Genomic DNA, 16,991 nt, shown 5'->3' with positions numbered 1-16,991 from the left:
TGAGTGGAACTGAGCATATTGGACCATATCACAGGAACTGCCCAGAGCCCAGAACCACACACTACTGGCCGATATGGTCACACAATATGCGATATGTACTGACCCATGTCTCACCGGGATGGCTGTATGCACCTGGAGGCCTAGGAGGAACCCTACGAGCCGGAGCTGTAACAAGTCTTGTTGCTACAGGTCTCTCTGATGCAGGCGCAGGGAATGATAAAACACCCATCTGTTTATTGGATACACATATGACAGACAACACAGATATATACATCTCTCTATATACTTGGGGAGCACAGATGCTATCCTATGCCATCAGTAGTGAGGGTCTGCCAGCCCCCCAGATCTCGCCTAGTGAGGCATTGTACTGTAATGCTCAGCAGTCTCTATATACAACGTGCGCAGCGCTATCACATCTCATCGGAGTGATGTGGGGTAATTATGACGCTCCGGCTCCTCTCCAGCCACTCCTGCTTATCCTGCATGATGTGTAGCTGTTCTGGGGGATCTGAAAAGTGATCAGGTGAATTGTCCGGCGGTCCCTTCGATGCATCCGGCTTCTCTCGCTGGTGGTCTGAGGATGAGTTACTATTGATGGAGGGTTTAGATTCAGCAGTTCCAATGTCCTGGATCTCAGGGGTGTCGTTCTGTGCGCCCTGCAGTGATGGATCCAGATGCAGTTCTTGTAAGGACATGTCCAGCAAAGAATCATCCACTAATGGCCCCATAACGGACTTCTCCAATAGACCTTTCTCCAGATGTACGTCCTGCAGATCAGCTTGTCCTGCAGAATCGCCAAGAGGAAGATCCGGAGCGGCTGCTCGCAGCTTGCGGGACACAACTGAAAAACAAAGAATTCACGTCACAGGGTGCGGGGAAAGGGGGGGGGAGCTGCGCCGGGGCGTACGTCCCCTACAGAGACCTCTGGTGCGGGGAGAGGGAGGAAAGCTGTGCCAGGGCGTATGGCCCCTAGAGACCTCTAGTCATGGTGCGGGGGAAGCTGTGCCGGGGCATACATCCCCTACAGAGACCTCTAATCATGGTGTGTGTGTGTGTGTGTGTGTGTGTGTGTGTGTGTGTGTGTGTGTGTGTGTGTGTGTGTGTGTGTGTGTGTGTGTGTGTGTGTGTGTGTGTGTGTGTGTGTGTGTGTGTGTGTGTGTGTGGGGGGGGGGGGGGGGGGGGGGGGGGGGGGGGGGGGCGGTGCTGCTATGGGCGTACGTCCCCTAGAGACCTCTCGTCATGGGGGGGGGGGGGGGGGCGCTGCTCTTGGGCGTACGTCCCCTACAGAGACCTCTAGTCATGGTGCGGGGGGGGGGGGGGGGGGGGAGCGTCGCCAGGGCATACATCCCCTACGGAGACCTCTCATGGTGTGTGTGTGTGTGGGTGGGGCGCTGCTCTGGGCGTACGTCCCCTACAGAGATGTCTCGTCATGGTGGGTGGGGGGGGGGGGCGCTGCTGTGGGCGTACGTCCCCTACAGAGACGTCTCGTCATGGGGGGGGGGGGGGGGGGGCGCTGCTCTTGGGCGTACGTCCCCTACAGAGACCTCTAGTCATGGTGCGAGGGGGGGGGGGGGGGCTCCAGTCTTCCAATATTTACAAGTTAAGAAAGATTTAATACATCACCAAGTTATCTGAGCATATTGTTGATGTTTCGGGCCTCTGAGAACCCTTTGTCAAGGCCAAATCTAAAAGGATATCAGCAACAGCAGATCTATCACACTCATATACTGAGAACACTAAATACCCTGGTGCCAGGAAGTGTCCGTAATGGTCATCAATTAAGACCGGAAGTGTCCTGCATTATATAGCTAAGCAGCCCTCTCAGACGGCATATAACAGAGACTGACCTATAAACAGACCAAGGACCCCCTCTGCTCTGCATGACGATTAGCAGCGATAAGCTACGGAGCAGAGGGGATCCATGGCCGGTTTACATTGAAAGTGCTGAGACTGATGAACCAGTTGCTGCATCAAGTTACTAATTTAAACTTATGGTCATTGGCTGGAATGCTCCATCCCCAAGAGGTGGGGGGACAGAGGTCTCAAACGCCTCAAAAGGGAAGCATATTGGATCCATTATTTGGACACTTTGCTCCTAGGGGCCTTAATCAGAAGAATGCGTACATTAACACCTCTTTCTCCAGGTGGACTTTGCTCCGCAAAACCGTTTGAAACTATGTCTAAAAAAAAAGTTTTTCCCGCTTTTCTCAGAAGAGTTTTCAGAATTATTTTCAGGATTTTTCATAATTTTTCTTTTTTTAATATATTTCTCTTGGGACCGCCTGTCGTCTGCCAGAACTTCCGGTGTGTGAAACACACAGGCGGACGTAAGGGCGGGTTCAGTCAGGTGGAACGCACACACAGGCGGACGTAAGGGCGGGTTCAGTCAGGTGGAACGCACACACAGGCGGACGTAAGGGCGGGTTCAGTCAGGTGGTGGAACGCACACACAGGCGGACGTAAGGGCGGGTTCAGTCAGGTGGAACGCACACACAGGCGGACGTAAGGGCGGGTTCAGTCAGGTGGAACGCACACACAGGCGGACGTAAGGGCGGGTTCAGTCAGGTGGTACGCACGCCCAGGCGGACATAAGGGCGGGTTCAGTCAGGTGGTACGCACGCACAGGCGGACATAAGGGCGGGTTCAGTCAGGTGGTACGCACGCACAGGCGGACGTAAGGGCGGGTTCAGTCAGGTGGTACGCGCACAGGCGGACGTAAGGCTGGGTTCAGTCAGGTGGTACGCGTGCACAGGCGGACGTAAGGGCGGGTTCAGTCAGGTGGTACGCACGCACAGGCGGACGTAAGGGCGGGTTCAGTCAGGTGGAACGCGCACACACAGGCGGACGTAAGGCCGGGTTCAGTCAGGTGGAACACGCGCACAGGTGGACGTAAGGCTGGGTTCAGTCAGGTGGAACGCACACACAGGCGGACGTAAGGGCGGGTTCAGTCAGGTGGTACGCACGCACAGGCGGACATAAGGGCGGGTTCAGTCAGGTGGTACGCACGCACAGGCGGACGTAAGGGCGGGTTCAGTCAGGTGGTACGCGTGCACAGGCGGACGTAAGGGCGGGTTCAGTCAGGTGGAACACGCGCACAGGTGGACGTAAGGCTGGGTTCAGTCAGGTGGTACGCGTGCACAGGCGGACGTAAGGGCGGGTTCAGTCAGGTGGTACGCACGCACAGGCGGACGTAAGGGCGGGTTCAGTCAGGTGGTACGCACGCACACAGGCGGACGTAAGGCCGGGTTCAGTCAGGTGGAACACGCGCACAGGTGGACGTAAGGCTGGGTTCAGTCAGGTGGAACGCACGCACAGGCGGACGTAAGGGCGGGTTCAGTCAGGTGGAACACGCGCACAGGTGGACGTAAGGCTGGGTTCAGTCAGGTGGTACGCGTGCACAGGCGGACGTAAGGGCGGGTTCAGTCAGGTGGTACGCACGCACAGGCGGACGTAAGGGCGGGTTCAGTCAGGTGGAACGCGCACACACAGGCGGACGTAAGGGCGGGTTCAGTCAGGTGGAACGCGCACACACAGGCGGACGTAAGGCCGGGTTCAATCAGGTGGAACACGCGCACAGGTGGACGTAAGGCTGGATTCAGTCAGGTGGAACGCACGCACAGGCGGACTTTTTTTTTCTCTTTATATATTTGGCACCTTTAGTGTTCCGAGTGATTTCCTTTGGCACTCCAGTGCGGTGGATTGAAATACTGTGAGTGCTACCAAAATGGACTATTTATCTATCTATAGTAATTATTTACAACCACACAATGGCCCTTATTCAGATCTGATCGCAGATCAACCCACCCAAATGTAACTCTCTGTGCACAGGTTACATCTGCCCCACCTGCAGTGAACATGGTTTTGCCCATTTTGAGAACAAATTTCTACCGCAATCAGATCTGAATAAGGGCCAGTGTCTGGTTGGATTTCCCTTGCTGGTATCTAGCAGGAGTGTTGCAGGCTCCATGTAACCAGAGGACGTGCACTCACCTCCTTGCAGATCGCGTTGTCCAACATTTCTCCCAAATGGATACAGACTGGGGAAGAGAATGAGGCAGAATGAAAGTGCCAAGACCTGTGGGGGAACAAAGGGTAGGGTTAGGGGCAGTTCCCCATCACACCCCAGTAATACAGGGTAAGTCCCAGGGTGAGTGCACTCACCATAATACAAGTACTGGATGCAGTGGTCTTGGCTCCGGTCTGACCCAGCAGAGACTGTAGGTGGCGAAGTTGCTGGAGGAGCGACCTGCAGATGTAAGATCATCACCGAGTTATCCGCAGAAACTAATACCCCCGGCCCTCGGTCTGGAGGTGGCAGAGAGGGAGAACTCGCAGCACAGACTACTCTCCCTGCAGTCTCATAGGTAACACCTGATTAGGACTGCCCCATAACAGGGGAATCCCAGGGCCTGGAGCATAGTCCCTGCCCCGATGTGTCTGCAGTCTCATAGGTAACATGTGATTAGGATTGTTCCTATAACAGGGGATATGGAGCATAGTCCCTGCAGTCTCATAGGTAACACCTGATTAGGATTGTTCCCATAACAGGGGAATCCCAGGGCCTGGAGCATAGTCCCTGCAGTCTCATAGGTAACATGTGATTAGGATTGTTCCTATAACGGGGGATATGGAGCATAGTCCCTGCAGTCTCTGATTAGGACTATAGCAGGGGAATATGGGACCGCATGTAGTCACGAGCCCCCCACTGTATGCACACTCCCCTCAGGCACTCACATGTTCTGCCGCTGCAGATGTTGCACCTTCTTCTGCAGCTCCTGGTTATGCGCCGTACAGCTGGTGACCCTGCAGAATGACAGTATTATTATATATATATACTCATGTGGTGGCTCGATATACACATAATACTGCATACATTGTGTCACTCTATGTGCACATGGGGACAATCTCCATTACTGACCGCAGGGTGATACGCCAGCCAGGGGAACACAAAGGAGGCCGGATTTGTACCAAATTATGGCAGGATGGATGAACCTGTGGAGAAGGCCTGCACCCAGACACCCCTAGGGCAAGGCCGCCAAACCAGTCCTCGAGATCACATTTCCCAGACCACCTAGCTGGTGCACAGGTGCAGTCATCCACAGGTGGCCTGGATAACATGGACTGTTGGTAGTTCTGGAAGGATCCTGGCTGTGATTGGCCGCTCGTACAATGCGGTAGCACAGCCTGTTCTGTACTACAGATCAGTCAGTGCTTACTGGTGCTGGTTGCCTGTGTCCCCATGATGGGGAGGAGTTATCCTGTAGCACCATAGCGCATAATACACGCACACCCCATATATACACCAACCTGTTCTCTAACCCGTCCACATATTCCTTCTTCTTCTTCCGACTTTCCTGGGCCGATCGCTTGTTTCGGATTTTCCTGCGCACACGCTTCAGAGCGCGCTCCTCGGCCTGGGAGACACAGAACCGCGTTACCTGTCTGTACATCAACCAGGCACAGCTTCACCACTGAGAAGGGGCAGATAAATGTGCCATTACCTTGGTGAGGGGCAAATGCTGGGGCAGAGTAACTCCTTCCTTTCCAAGCAGTCGCGACTCTTCCTCAGTCAGCTCGATCACCTGGAGGACACAGAGCGTTATCCGCTGTCCGCTATATACCCCAGTGTCCGCTATATACCCCAGTGTCCCCCTTCAAACCTGCTGGCCCTGGTAGGATGACTCCTCATCTTCCTCCTCATCTTCCTCCATACATAAGCTGATGGGATCCTCTAACTCCAGCTCCGGCTGCTCCACACAAACGTCTGCAATCAGAACAGGAGGAGGAATTACTCAGGGGGGCCACACGGTCTGTCGAAGCGCAGCTGAGCCACAGGGCATACGGGAGCACAGCCAGACATTAGTCCTATGGAAGCACAGCAGGGCCACATGGTCTATGAGCGCGCAGCTGAGCCACAGGACACACAGGGCATACGGGAGCACAGCCAGGCATTAGCCCTATGGAAGCACAGCAGGGCCACAGGACACACAGGGCCTACGGGAGCACAGCCAGGCATTAGCCCTATGGAAGCACAGCAGGGCCACATGGTCTATGAGCGCGCAGCTGAGCCACAGCGCACACAGGGCCTACGGGAGCACAGCCAGGCATTAGCCCTATGGAAGCACAGCAGGGCCACAGGACACACAGGGCCTACGGGAGCACAGCCAGGCATTAGCCCTATGGAAGCACAGCAGGGCCACATGGTCTATGAGCGCGCAGCTGAGCCACAGCGCACACAGGGCCTACGGGAGCACAGCCAGGCATTAGTCCTATAGAAGCACAGCAGGGCCACATGGTCTATGGGCGCGCAAGCAGGGCCACAGCGCACACAGGGCCTACGGGAGCACAGCCAGACATTAGTCCTATGGAAGCACAGCAGGGCCACAGTGTAAGTGTGGGGGAGCCACAGATGGCACAGGAAAGTAGGGGATATTCCCAGCACAGTACATATGGATAGATCCAGCAATACCACATACATCATGTAATATACAGAACAAGGTAAGAGAGCGCTGTACTGTAGGTGATGTGTAGGTGACGTGGCAGAATTACAATAAATGAAAAATAAAGTTCATACAGCAATGGTGAAGCCTAAAGGCCCCCTACAGTGAGCCGATTTGGGCCAATTCCAGTTTGATGTCCCCTCAGGTCCGATGTGCGGTCCCGTGCGCATCGGGCCTGTGTCGGGTGGTCGGACCTGCTGGCGAGGAGCAGGGACACGTGATGGATCGCATGCATCCCTGCCGCCCGGTCCGCAGTGTATCGCGTGTCCGTACAGCAGTGTATGGGTGTGGTATACAGAGGCGGATAATGTAATTACACAACATCATGCGCACATCACTTACAACACAGCGCTCTCTTTCTTACCATTTATATGAAGCCATTTATTGAGCCGCTGAACCCTACAATACAGGAAGCCGATTCCAGGAGCAAATCACACTCACCCAAGTCTATGAAGACATCTCCATCACAGGTCTCAGAGCGGACACTCTGCAGCACATCGCACTCCTGCGGCATGAAGTAGTTGTGCTCGCTCTGTACAATATTGGGGCTATTCGGCGGGGTGGTCTCCCAGGTCCCAGGGGAAGGAACAGCTGCCTGGCCCTCAGATATACCACTGTCACTGGCCACAGGAGAGCCGGGATCATCACACAGAGGGCTTCCCAGTAGCTCACAGAGGAAACCTTCCACCGCGCTATCACTTAGCACCTGCAGAGAAGACCGACGTCACCTTCCTCTACATCAGGCATTCCCAACCACGGTCCTCAAGGCACACCAACAGTGCAGGTTTTAGTGATATCCAGGCTTCAGCACAGATGGTTTAATCAGAATCCCTCAGATACTAATTAAGTCACCTGTGCTCAAGCCTGGATATCTACAAAACCTGCACTGTTGGTGTGCCTTGAGGACCGTGGTTGGGAATGCCTGCTCTACATGTTACAGCGGCGCCAGGGAGGGGAGAGAGAAAAAGACGAGATGCAGGGCAGCACTGCAGGGGGGGGGGGGGGGGCGAGATGCAGGGTAGCAGGGGGGGGGGGGGGGGGGGGGGGCGCGAGATGCAGGGTAGCAGGGGGGGGGGGGAGAGAGATGCAGGGTAGCAGGGGGGGGGGGAAGAGATGCAGGGTAGCAGGGGGGGGGGGAAGAGATGCAGGGTAGCAGGGCAGGGGGGGGGAGCGAGATGCAGGGTAGCAGGGCAGGGGGGGGGGGCTGTAGGAGTGAGATGCAAGTTAGAAGTGCAGGGGGGGCTGTAGGACCGAGATGCCGGGGAGCAGTGCGGGGACGGGCAAGATGCAGGGTAGCAGGGAGGGGGAGATGCAGGGCAGGGTGGGGGCTATAGGAGTGAGATGCAGGGTACTAGTGCAGGGGGGCTGTAGGAGCGAGATGCAGGGAAGTGGTGCAGGGGGGCTGTAGTGCAGGGTAGCAGTGCAGGGGGGGGGGGAGATGCAGGGTAGCAGGTCGGGGGGGGGGGGCTGTAGGAGTGAGAAGCAAGTTAGAAGTGCAGGGGGGCTGTAGGACCGAGATGCCGGGTAGCAGTGCGGGGGGGGGGGGGGGGCAAGATGCAGGGCAGCAGTTCTGGGGGGGGGGGGGGGGAGGGCGCAAGATGCAGGGTAGCAGCGAGGGGGAGATGCAGGGCAGGGTGGGGGCTATAGGAGTGAGATGCAGGGTACTAGTGCAGGGGGGCTGTAGGAGCGAGATGCAAGGTAGCAGGGAGGGGGAGATGCAGGGCAGGGTGGGGTCTATAGGCGTGAGATGCAGGGTACTAGTGCAGGGGGGCTGTAGGAGCGAGATGCAGGGTAGCAGCCCGGGGGCGGGGGAGATGCAGGGTAGCAGTGCAGGGGGGGGGGGGGGGAGATGCAGGGTAGCAGGTCGGGGGTGGGGGCTGTAGGAGTGAGAAGCAAGTTAGAAGTGCAGGGGGGCTGTAGGACCGAGATGCCGGGTAGCAGTGCGGGGACGGGCAAGATGCAGGGTAGCAGTTCTGGGGGGGGGGGGGGGGGGAGGGCGCAAGATGCAGGGTAGCAGCGAGGGGGAGATGCAGGGCAGGGTGGGGGCTATAGGAGTGAGATGCAGGGTACTAGTGCAGGGGGGCTGTAGGAGCGAGATGCAAGGTAGCAGGGAGGGGGAGATGCAGGGCAGGGTGGGGTCTATAGGCGTGAGATGCAGGGTACTAGTGCAGGGGGGCTGTAGGAGCGAGATGCAGGGTAGCAGCCCGGGGGCGGGGGAGATGCAGGGTAGCAGTGCAGGGGGGGGGGGGGGGGGGAGATGCAGGGTAGCAGGTCGGGGGTGGGGGCTGTAGGAGTGAGAAGCAAGTTAGAAGTGCAGGGGGGCTGTAGGACCGAGATGCCGGGTAGCAGTGCGGGGACGGGCAAGATGCAGGGTAGCAGTTCTGGGGGGGGGGGGGGGGGGGGGGGGAGTGAGCTGCAGGGTACTAGTGCAGGGGGGCTGTAGGAGCGAGATGCAAGGTAGCAGGGAGGGGGAGATGCAGGGTACTAGTGCAGGGGGGCTGTAGGAACAAGATGCAGGGTAGCAGCCCGGGGGCGGGGGAGATGCAGGGAAGCAGTGCAGGGGGGCTGTAGGAGTGAGATGCAGGGAAGTGGTGCAGGGGGGGGGCTGTAGTGCAGAGTAGCAATGGGGGGGGGGGGGGGAGGCGATAAGCAGGGAAGCAGTGCAGGGGGGCTGTAGGAGCGAGATGCAGGGAAGCAGTGCAGGGGGGGGGCTGTAGGAGTGAGATGCAGGGAAGCAGTGCAGGGGGGGGGGGGGGGCTGTAGGAGCGAGATGCAGGGAAGCAGTGCAGGGGGGGGGGGGGGGGGGGGCTGTAGGAGCGAGATGCAGGGAAGTAGTCCGGGGGGGGGGGGGGGGGGGAGAGATGCAGGGTAGCAGGGGGGGGGGAAGAGATGCAGGTTAGCAGGGCAGGGGGGGGGGGAGCGAGATGCAGGGTAGCAGGGCAGGGGGGGGCTGTAGGAGTGAGATGCAAGTTAGAAGTGCAGGGGGGGCTGTAGGACCGAGATGCCGGGGAGCAGTGCGGGGACGGGCAAGATGCAGGGTAGCAGGGAGGGGGGGGGGGGGGGGGGGGCTGTAGGAGCGAGATGCAGGGAAGTAGTCCGGGGGGGGGGGGGGGGGGGAGAGATGCAGGGTAGCAGGGGGGGGGGAAGAGATGCAGGTTAGCAGGGCAGGGGGGGGGGGGAGCGAGATGCAGGGTAGCAGGGCAGGGGGGGGCTGTAGGAGTGAGATGCAAGTTAGAAGTGCAGGGGGGGCTGTAGGACCGAGATGCCGGGGAGCAGTGCGGGGACGGGCAAGATGCAGGGTAGCAGGGAGGGGGAGATGCAGGGCAGGGTGGGGGCTATAGGAGTGAGATGCAGGGTACTAGTGCAGGGGGGCTGTAGGAGCGAGATGCAGGGAAGTGGTGCAGGGGGGCTGTAGTGCAGGGTAGCAGTGCAGGGGGGGGGGGGGGGGGGAGATGCAGGGTAGCAGGTCGGGGGGGGGGCTGTAGGAGTGAGAAGCAAGTTAGAAGTGCAGGGGGGCTGTAGGACCGAGATGCCGGGTAGCAGTGCGGGGACGGGCAAGATGCAGGGTAGCAGCCCGGGGGGGGGGGGGGGGGGGGGGGGGGGGAGTGAGATGCAGGGTACTAGTGCAGGGGGGCTGTAGGAGCGAGATGCAAGGTAGCAGGGAGGGGGAGATGCAGGGTACTAGTGCAGGGGGGCTGTAGGAACAAGATGCAGGGTAGCAGCCCGGGGGCGGGGGAGATGCAGGGAAGCAGTGCAGGGGGGCTGTAGGAGTGAGATGCAGGGAAGTGGTGCAGGGGGGGCTGTAGTGCAGAGTAGCAATGGGGGGGGGGGGAGAGGCGATAAGCAGGGAAGCAGTGCAGGGGGGCTGTAGGAGCGAGATGCAGGGAAGCAGTGCAGGGGGGGGGGGGGGGCTGTAGGAGTGAGATGCAGGGAAGCAGTGCAGGGGGGGGGGGGGCTGTAGGAGCGAGATGCAGGGAAGCAGTGCAGGGGGGGGGGGGCTGTAGGAGCGAGATGCAGGGAAGTAGTCCGGGGGGGGGGGGGGGCGGCTGTAGCAGAAAGGTGCAAGGAATCAGTGCAGGGGGGCTGTAGGAGCGAGATGCAAGGAAGCAGTGCAGGGGGGGGGTTGTAGCAGAGAGGTGCAAGGAAGCAGTGTCAGCAGGGATGATGGTCAGGGAACTTCGGTCCTCATTACACCACACAGTGCATGTTTTGCTGGTAACCCAGCAGGTGCACAGGTGTACTAATTACACACAGGAACATTTTATAAGGTCCACAGGTGGAGTTAATTATTTCACTTGTGATTCTGTGAGGAGACCTGCAAAACATGCACTGCGTGGGGTAATGAAGACCGAGTTCCCTTACCACTGATGTAGATGGACTGGGCCCCGATATACGCACACCCGGAAACCTCACCTCTCGCTCTTCAGACCCCCATACCGGCAATTCAGGGACATTATTAAACACGTCGTCCAACAGGAAATCCAGGAGATCGGAATCCTGCATTTCACCAAATTCTCCAAAAAGAGACATCTAAAAAGAGAACCAGATCACATGACAAGCAATATTACCCAATACCGCTTCCCCTTACATCACAGGCCAGGCAATATTACCCAGCACCACTTCACCTTACATCCCAAGCAATATTACCCAGCACCGCTTCCCCTTACATCACAGGCCAGGCAATATTACCCAATACCGCTTCCCCTTACATCACAGGCCAGGCAATATTAACCAATACCGCTTCCCCTTACATCACAGGCCAGGCAATATTACCCAGTACCGCTTCCCCTTACATCCCAGGCCAGGCAATATTACCCAGTACCACTTCCCCTTACATCCCAGGCCAGGCAATATTACCCAGTATCGCTTCCCCTTACATCCCAGGCCAGGCAATATTACCCAGTACCGCTTCCCCTTACATCCCAGGCCAGGCAATATTACCCAGTACCGCTTCCCCTTACATCACAGGCTAGGCAATATTACCCAGCACCGCTTCCCCTTACATCACAGGCAATATTACCCAATACCGCTTCCCCTTACATCACAGGCCAGGCAATATTACCCAGCACCACTTCACCTTACATCCCAAGCAATATTACCCAGCACCGCTTCCCCTTACATCACAGGCAATATTACACAGTACCGCTTCCCCTTACATCACAGGCCAGGCAATATTACCCAATACCGCTTCTCCTTACATCCCAGGCCAGGCAATATTACCCAGTACCGCTTCCCCTTACATCCCAGGCCAGGCAATATTAACCAATACCGCTTCCCCTTACATCCCAGGCCAGGCAATATTACCCAGTACCGCTTCCCCTTACATCCCAGGCCAGGCAATATTATCCAGTACCGCTTCCCTTACATCCCAGGCCAGGCAATATTACCCAGTACCGCTTCCCCTTACATCCCAGGCAATATTACCAAATACCGCTTCCCCTTACATCCCAAGCAATATTACCCAGCACCGCTTCCCCTTACATCACAGGCAATATTACCCAGTACCGCTTCCCCTTACATCACAGGCCAGGCAATATTACCCAGTACCGCTTCCCCTTACATCACAGGCCAGGCAATATTACCAAATACCGCTTCCCCTTACATCCCAAGCAATATTACCCAGCACCGCTTCCCCTTACATCACAGGCAATATTACACAGTACCGCTTCCCCTTACATCACAGGCCAGGCAATATTACCCAATACCGCTTCTCCTTACATCCCAGGCCAGGCAATATTAACCAATACCGCTTCCCCTTACATCTCAGGCCAGGCAATATTACCCAGTACCGCTTCCCCTTACATCCCAGGCCAGGCAATATTAACCAATACCGCTTCCCCTTACATCCCAGGCCAGGCAATATTACCCAGTACCGCTTCCCCTTACATCCCAGGCCAGGCAATATTATCCAGTACCGCTTCCCTTACATCCCAGGCCAGGCAATATTACCCAGTACCGCTTCCCCTTACATCCCAGGCAATATTACCAAATACCGCTTCCCCTTACATCCCAAGCAATATTACCCAGCACCGCTTCCCCTTACATCACAGGCAATATTACCCAGTACCGCTTCCCCTTACATCACAGGCCAGGCAATATTACCCAATACCGCTTCCCCTTACATCACAGGCCAGGCAATATTACCCAGCACCGCTTCCCCTTACATCACAGGCCAGGCAATATTACCCAGCACCGCTTCCCCTTACATCACAAACAAGGTAATATAGGGTAGGGGGTCTCATCTGAGAGGGAGTACAGTGGGTGGTGAATATACAGTATATGGCAGGGTACAAGGGTTATATATAGCGTAGGGGGTCTTACCTGAGGGAGTATATAGAGAGTAGAGGTATTGCCTGAGGGGGGGGGGGGGGTACAGCGGGTGTATATAGGATAGGGGGTCTCACCTGAGGGGGGCACAGCGGGTGTATATAGGATAGGGGGTCTCACCTGAGGTGGGTACAGCGGGTGTATATAGGATAGGGGGGTCTCACCTGAGGGGGGGTACAGCGGGTGTATATAGGATAGGGTGTCTCACTTGAGGGGGGTACAGCGGGTGTATATAGGATAGGGGGTCTCACCTGAGGGGGGTACAGCGGGTGTATATAGGATGGGGGTCTCACCTGAGGGGGGTACAGCGGGTGTATATAGGATAGGGTGTCTCACTTGAGGGGGGTACAGCGGGTGTATATAGGATAGGGTGTCTCACCTGAGGGGGGGTACAACGGGTGTATATAGGATAGGGTGTCTCACCTGAGGGGGGTACAGCGGGTGTATATAGGATAGGGTGTCTCACCTGAGGGGGGTACAGCGGGTGTATATAGGATAGGGTGTCTCACTTGAGGGGGGTACAGCGGGTGTATATAGGATAGGGGGTCTCACCTGAGGGGGGGTACAACGGGTGTATATAGGATATGGTGTCTCACCTGAGGGGGGGTACAGCGGGTGTATATAGGATAGGGGGTCTCACCTGAGGGGGGTACAGCGGGTGTATATAGGATAGGGTGTCTCACCTGAGGGGGGGTACAGCGGGTGTATATAGGATAGGGGGTCTCACCTGAGGGGGGTACAGCGGGTGTATATAGGATAGGGGGTCTCACCTGAGGGGGGTACAGCGGGTGTATATAGGATAGGGGGTCTCACCTGAGGGGGATACAGCGGGTGTATATAGGATAGGGGGTCTCACCTGAGGGGGGGTACAGCGGGTGTATATAGGATAGGGGGTCTCACCTGAGGGGGGGTACAGCGGGTGTATATAGGATAGGGGGGTCTCATCTGAGGGGGGTACAGCGGGTGTATATAGGATAGGGTGTCTCACTTGAGGGGGGTACAGCGGGTGTATATAGGATAGTGGGTCTCACCTGAGGGGGGTACAGCGGGTGTATATAGGATAGGGTGTCTCACCTGAGGGGGGTACAGCGGGTGTATATAGGATAGGGTGTCTCACCTGAGGGGGGTACAGCAGGTGTATATAGGATAGGGTGTCTCACCTGAGGGGGGGTACAACGGGTGTATATAGGATAGGGTGTCTCACCTGAGGGGGGTACAACGGGTGTATATAGGATAGGGTGTCTCACCTGAGGGGGGTACAGCGGGTGTATATAGGATAGTGGGTCTCACCTGAGGGGGGTACAGCGGGTGTATATAGGATAGTGGGTCTCACCTGAGGGGGTACAGTGGGTGTGTATAGGATAGGGGGTCACACCTGAGGGGGTACAGAGTGTGTATAGGATAGGGGGTCTCACCTGAGGGGGGAACAGTGGGTGTATATAGGATAGGGTGTCTCACCTGAGGGGGGTACAGAGGGTGTATATAGGGTAAGGGGGTACAGTGGTGTGTATAGCAGAGGGGGGGGGGGGTCTCACCTGAGGGGGTACAGTGGTGTGTATAGGATAGGGGGGGTCTCACCTGAGGGTGTACAGTGGTGTGTATAGCAGGGGGGGTCTCACCTGAGGGGGGTACAGTGGGTGTATATAGGATAGGGGGGGTCTCACCTGAGGGGGGTACAGTGGGTGTATATAGGATAGGGGGGGGGGTCTCATCTGAGGGGGGTACAGTGGTGTATATAGGATAGGGGGGTCTTACCTGAGGGGGGTACAGTGGTGTGTATATAGGATAGGGGGGGGGTCTCACCTGAGGGGGTACAGTGGTGTGTATAGGATAGGGGGGGTCTCACCTGAGGGGGGGGGGGGGGTACAGTGGTGTGTATAGCAGAGGGGGGTCTCACCTGAGGGGGGTACAGTGGTGTGTATAGCAGAGGGGGGTCTCACCTGAGGGGAGTACAGTGGTGTGTATAGCAGAGGGGGGTCTCACCTGAGGGGAGTACAGTGGTGTGTATAGGATAGGGGGGGTCTCACCTGAGGGGGGGGGGGGTACAGTGGTGTGTATAGCAGAGGGGGGTCTCACCTGAGGGGAGTACAGTGGTGTGTATAGCAGAGGGGGGTCTCACCTGAGGGGAGTACAGTGGTGTGTATAGCAGAGGGGGGTCTCACCTGAGGGGGGTACAGTGGTGTGTATAGGATAGGGGGGGGTCTCACCTGAGGGGGTACAGTGGTGTGTATAGGATAGGGGGGTCTCACCTGAGGGGGGTACAGTGGTGTGTATAGGATAGGGGGGGGGTCTCACCTGAGGGGGTACAGTGGTGTGTATAGGATAGGGGGGGGTACAGTGGTGTGTATAGCAGAGGGGGGGGGGTCTCACCTGAGGGGGTACAGTGGTGTATATAGCAGAGGGGGGTCTCACCTGAGGGGGTACAGTGGTGTATATAGGATAGGGGGGTACAGTGGGTGTATATAGGATAGGGGGGGTACAGTGGTGTATATAGCAGAGGGGGGTCTCACCTGAGGGGGTACAGAGGGTGTGTATAGGATAGGGGGGGGTCTCACCTGAGGGGGGTACAGTGGTGTATATAGGATAGGGGGGGGTCTCACCTGAGGGGGTACAGTGGTGTGTATAGGATAGGGGGGGTCTCACCTGAGGGGGTACAGTGGTGTGTATAGGATAGGGGGGGTACAGAGGGTGTGTATAGGATAGGGGGGGGTCTCACCTGAGGGGGGTACAGTGGTGTATATAGGATAGGGGGGGGTCTCACCTGAGGGGGTACAGTGGTGTGTATAGGATAGGGGGGGTCTCACCTGAGGGGGTACAGTGGTGTGTATAGGATAGGGGGGGTACAGAGGGTGTGTATAGGATAGGGGGGGTCTCACCTGAGGGGGGTACAGTGGTGTATATAGGATAGGGGGGGGTCTCACCTGAGGGGGTACAGTGGTGTGTATAGGATAGGGGGGGGTACAGTGGTGTGTATAGCAGAGGGGGGGGGGTCTCACCTGAGGGGGTACAGTGGTGTATATAGCAGAGGGGGGTCTCACCTGAGGGGGTACAGTGGTGTATATAGGATAGGGGGGTACAGTGGGTGTATATAGGATAGGGGGGGTACAGTGGTGTATATAGCAGAGGGGGGTCTCACCTGAGGGGGTACAGAGGGTGTGTATAGGATAGGGGGGGGTCTCACCTGAGGGGGGTACAGTGGTGTATATAGGATAGGGGGGGGTCTCACCTGAGGGGGTACAGTGGTGTGTATAGGATAGGGGGGGTCTCACCTGAGGGGGTACAGTGGTGTGTATAGGATAGGGGGGGTACAGAGGGTGTGTATAGGATAGGGGGGGGTCTCACCTGAGGGGGGTACAGTGGTGTATATAGGATAGGGGGGGTCTCACCTGAGGGGGTACAGTGGTGTGTATAGGATAGGGGGGGTCTCACCTGAGGGGGTACAGTGGTGTGTATAGGATAGGGGGGGTACAGAGGGTGTGTATAGGATAGGGGGGGGTCTCACCTGAGGGGGGTACAGTGGTGTATATAGGATAGGGGGGGGTCTCACCTGAGGGGGTACAGTGGTGTGTATAGGATAGGGGGGGTCTCACCTGAGGGGGTACAGTGGTGTGTATAGGATAGGGGGGGTACAGAGGGTGTGTATAGGATAGGGGGGGGTCTCACCTGAGGGGGGTACAGTGGTGTATATAGGATAGGGGGGGGTCTCACCTGAGGGGGTACAGCGGGGAGATATTATGGAAGCGCCGCTGAATTTTCCTCGCTCTTCTCTGTTCCGGGTCCAACACAACATAAATGACGTCACCAGTCCTCCGCGCTGCACCCTGGGACGTGTAGTCAGGAACGTTATTACCCCGCCCACTAAGCGTTAATTGGCTACTCTCTAGCACAGATTGCGCCAATGTACCAATTAGCGAAAGGTAGGCCACGCCCCTCACAGCTATTGGGTAATAGGGGCCATGTGATTGGGAGACACCGCCCACTTTGTTACTCTCTGTGACAGCGGTGCACTGTGGGTATCATCTATACATAATACGGGGCTGGGGGTGTCAGTGAGGCTCTGTCACAGCACCTCACCCCTATATATACGTATACCCACAATGCACCGCTCTCACAGCAGCACCTCACCCCTATATATACGTATACCCACAATGCACCGCTCTCACA

General features: G+C 57.1%; 1 protein-coding gene across 2 annotated transcripts; it reads right to left on the bottom strand.

The window, feature by feature from the left end:
* Positions 1-214: 214 nt before the first annotated feature.
* Positions 215-16,691, bottom strand: CREB3 (cAMP responsive element binding protein 3). Of its 2 annotated transcripts, none has more exons than XM_083155485.1 (10): positions 16,536-16,691; positions 10,914-11,030; positions 6,942-7,206; positions 5,661-5,764; positions 5,502-5,582; positions 5,308-5,414; positions 4,735-4,803; positions 4,162-4,246; positions 3,991-4,075; positions 215-841 (listed from the first exon to the last, which is right to left on the bottom strand). In XM_083155485.1, exons 2-10 carry the CDS (start codon positions 11,028-11,030, stop codon positions 411-413), a joined length of 1,344 nt encoding a protein of 447 aa, XP_083011611.1. In that variant the 5' UTR covers positions 16,536-16,691; the 3' UTR covers positions 215-410. The 2 variants fall into 2 exon arrangements, with proteins under 2 accessions (XP_083011611.1, XP_083011612.1); XM_083155486.1 differs by lacking the exon at positions 16,536-16,691 and adding an exon at positions 14,161-14,172.
* Positions 16,692-16,991: the final 300 nt, after the last annotated feature.

Source organism: Crinia signifera, chromosome 1 (genome assembly GCF_055691185.1).
Source record: "Crinia signifera chromosome 1, ASM5569118v1, whole genome shotgun sequence".
NCBI classification, from domain to species: domain Eukaryota; kingdom Metazoa; phylum Chordata; class Amphibia; order Anura; family Myobatrachidae; genus Crinia; species Crinia signifera.
Note: the sequence above shows the minus strand (reverse complement) of the source record. Positions and strands in the feature narration are given on the sequence as shown.

Coding starts and splice junctions, on each gene's coding strand:
- CREB3 (XM_083155485.1), bottom strand. CDS start 11,030: ATGTCTCTTTTTGGAGAATTTGGTGAAATGCAGGATTCCGATCTCCTG. Junction 7,207..10,913: donor GGGGGTCTGAAGAGCGAGAG/GTGAGGTTTCCG, acceptor TCTTCTCTGCAG/GTGCTAAGTGATAGCGCGGT. Junction 842..3,990: donor ACAACGCGATCTGCAAGGAG/GTGAGTGCACGT, acceptor TTTGTTTTTCAG/TTGTGTCCCGCAAGCTGCGA.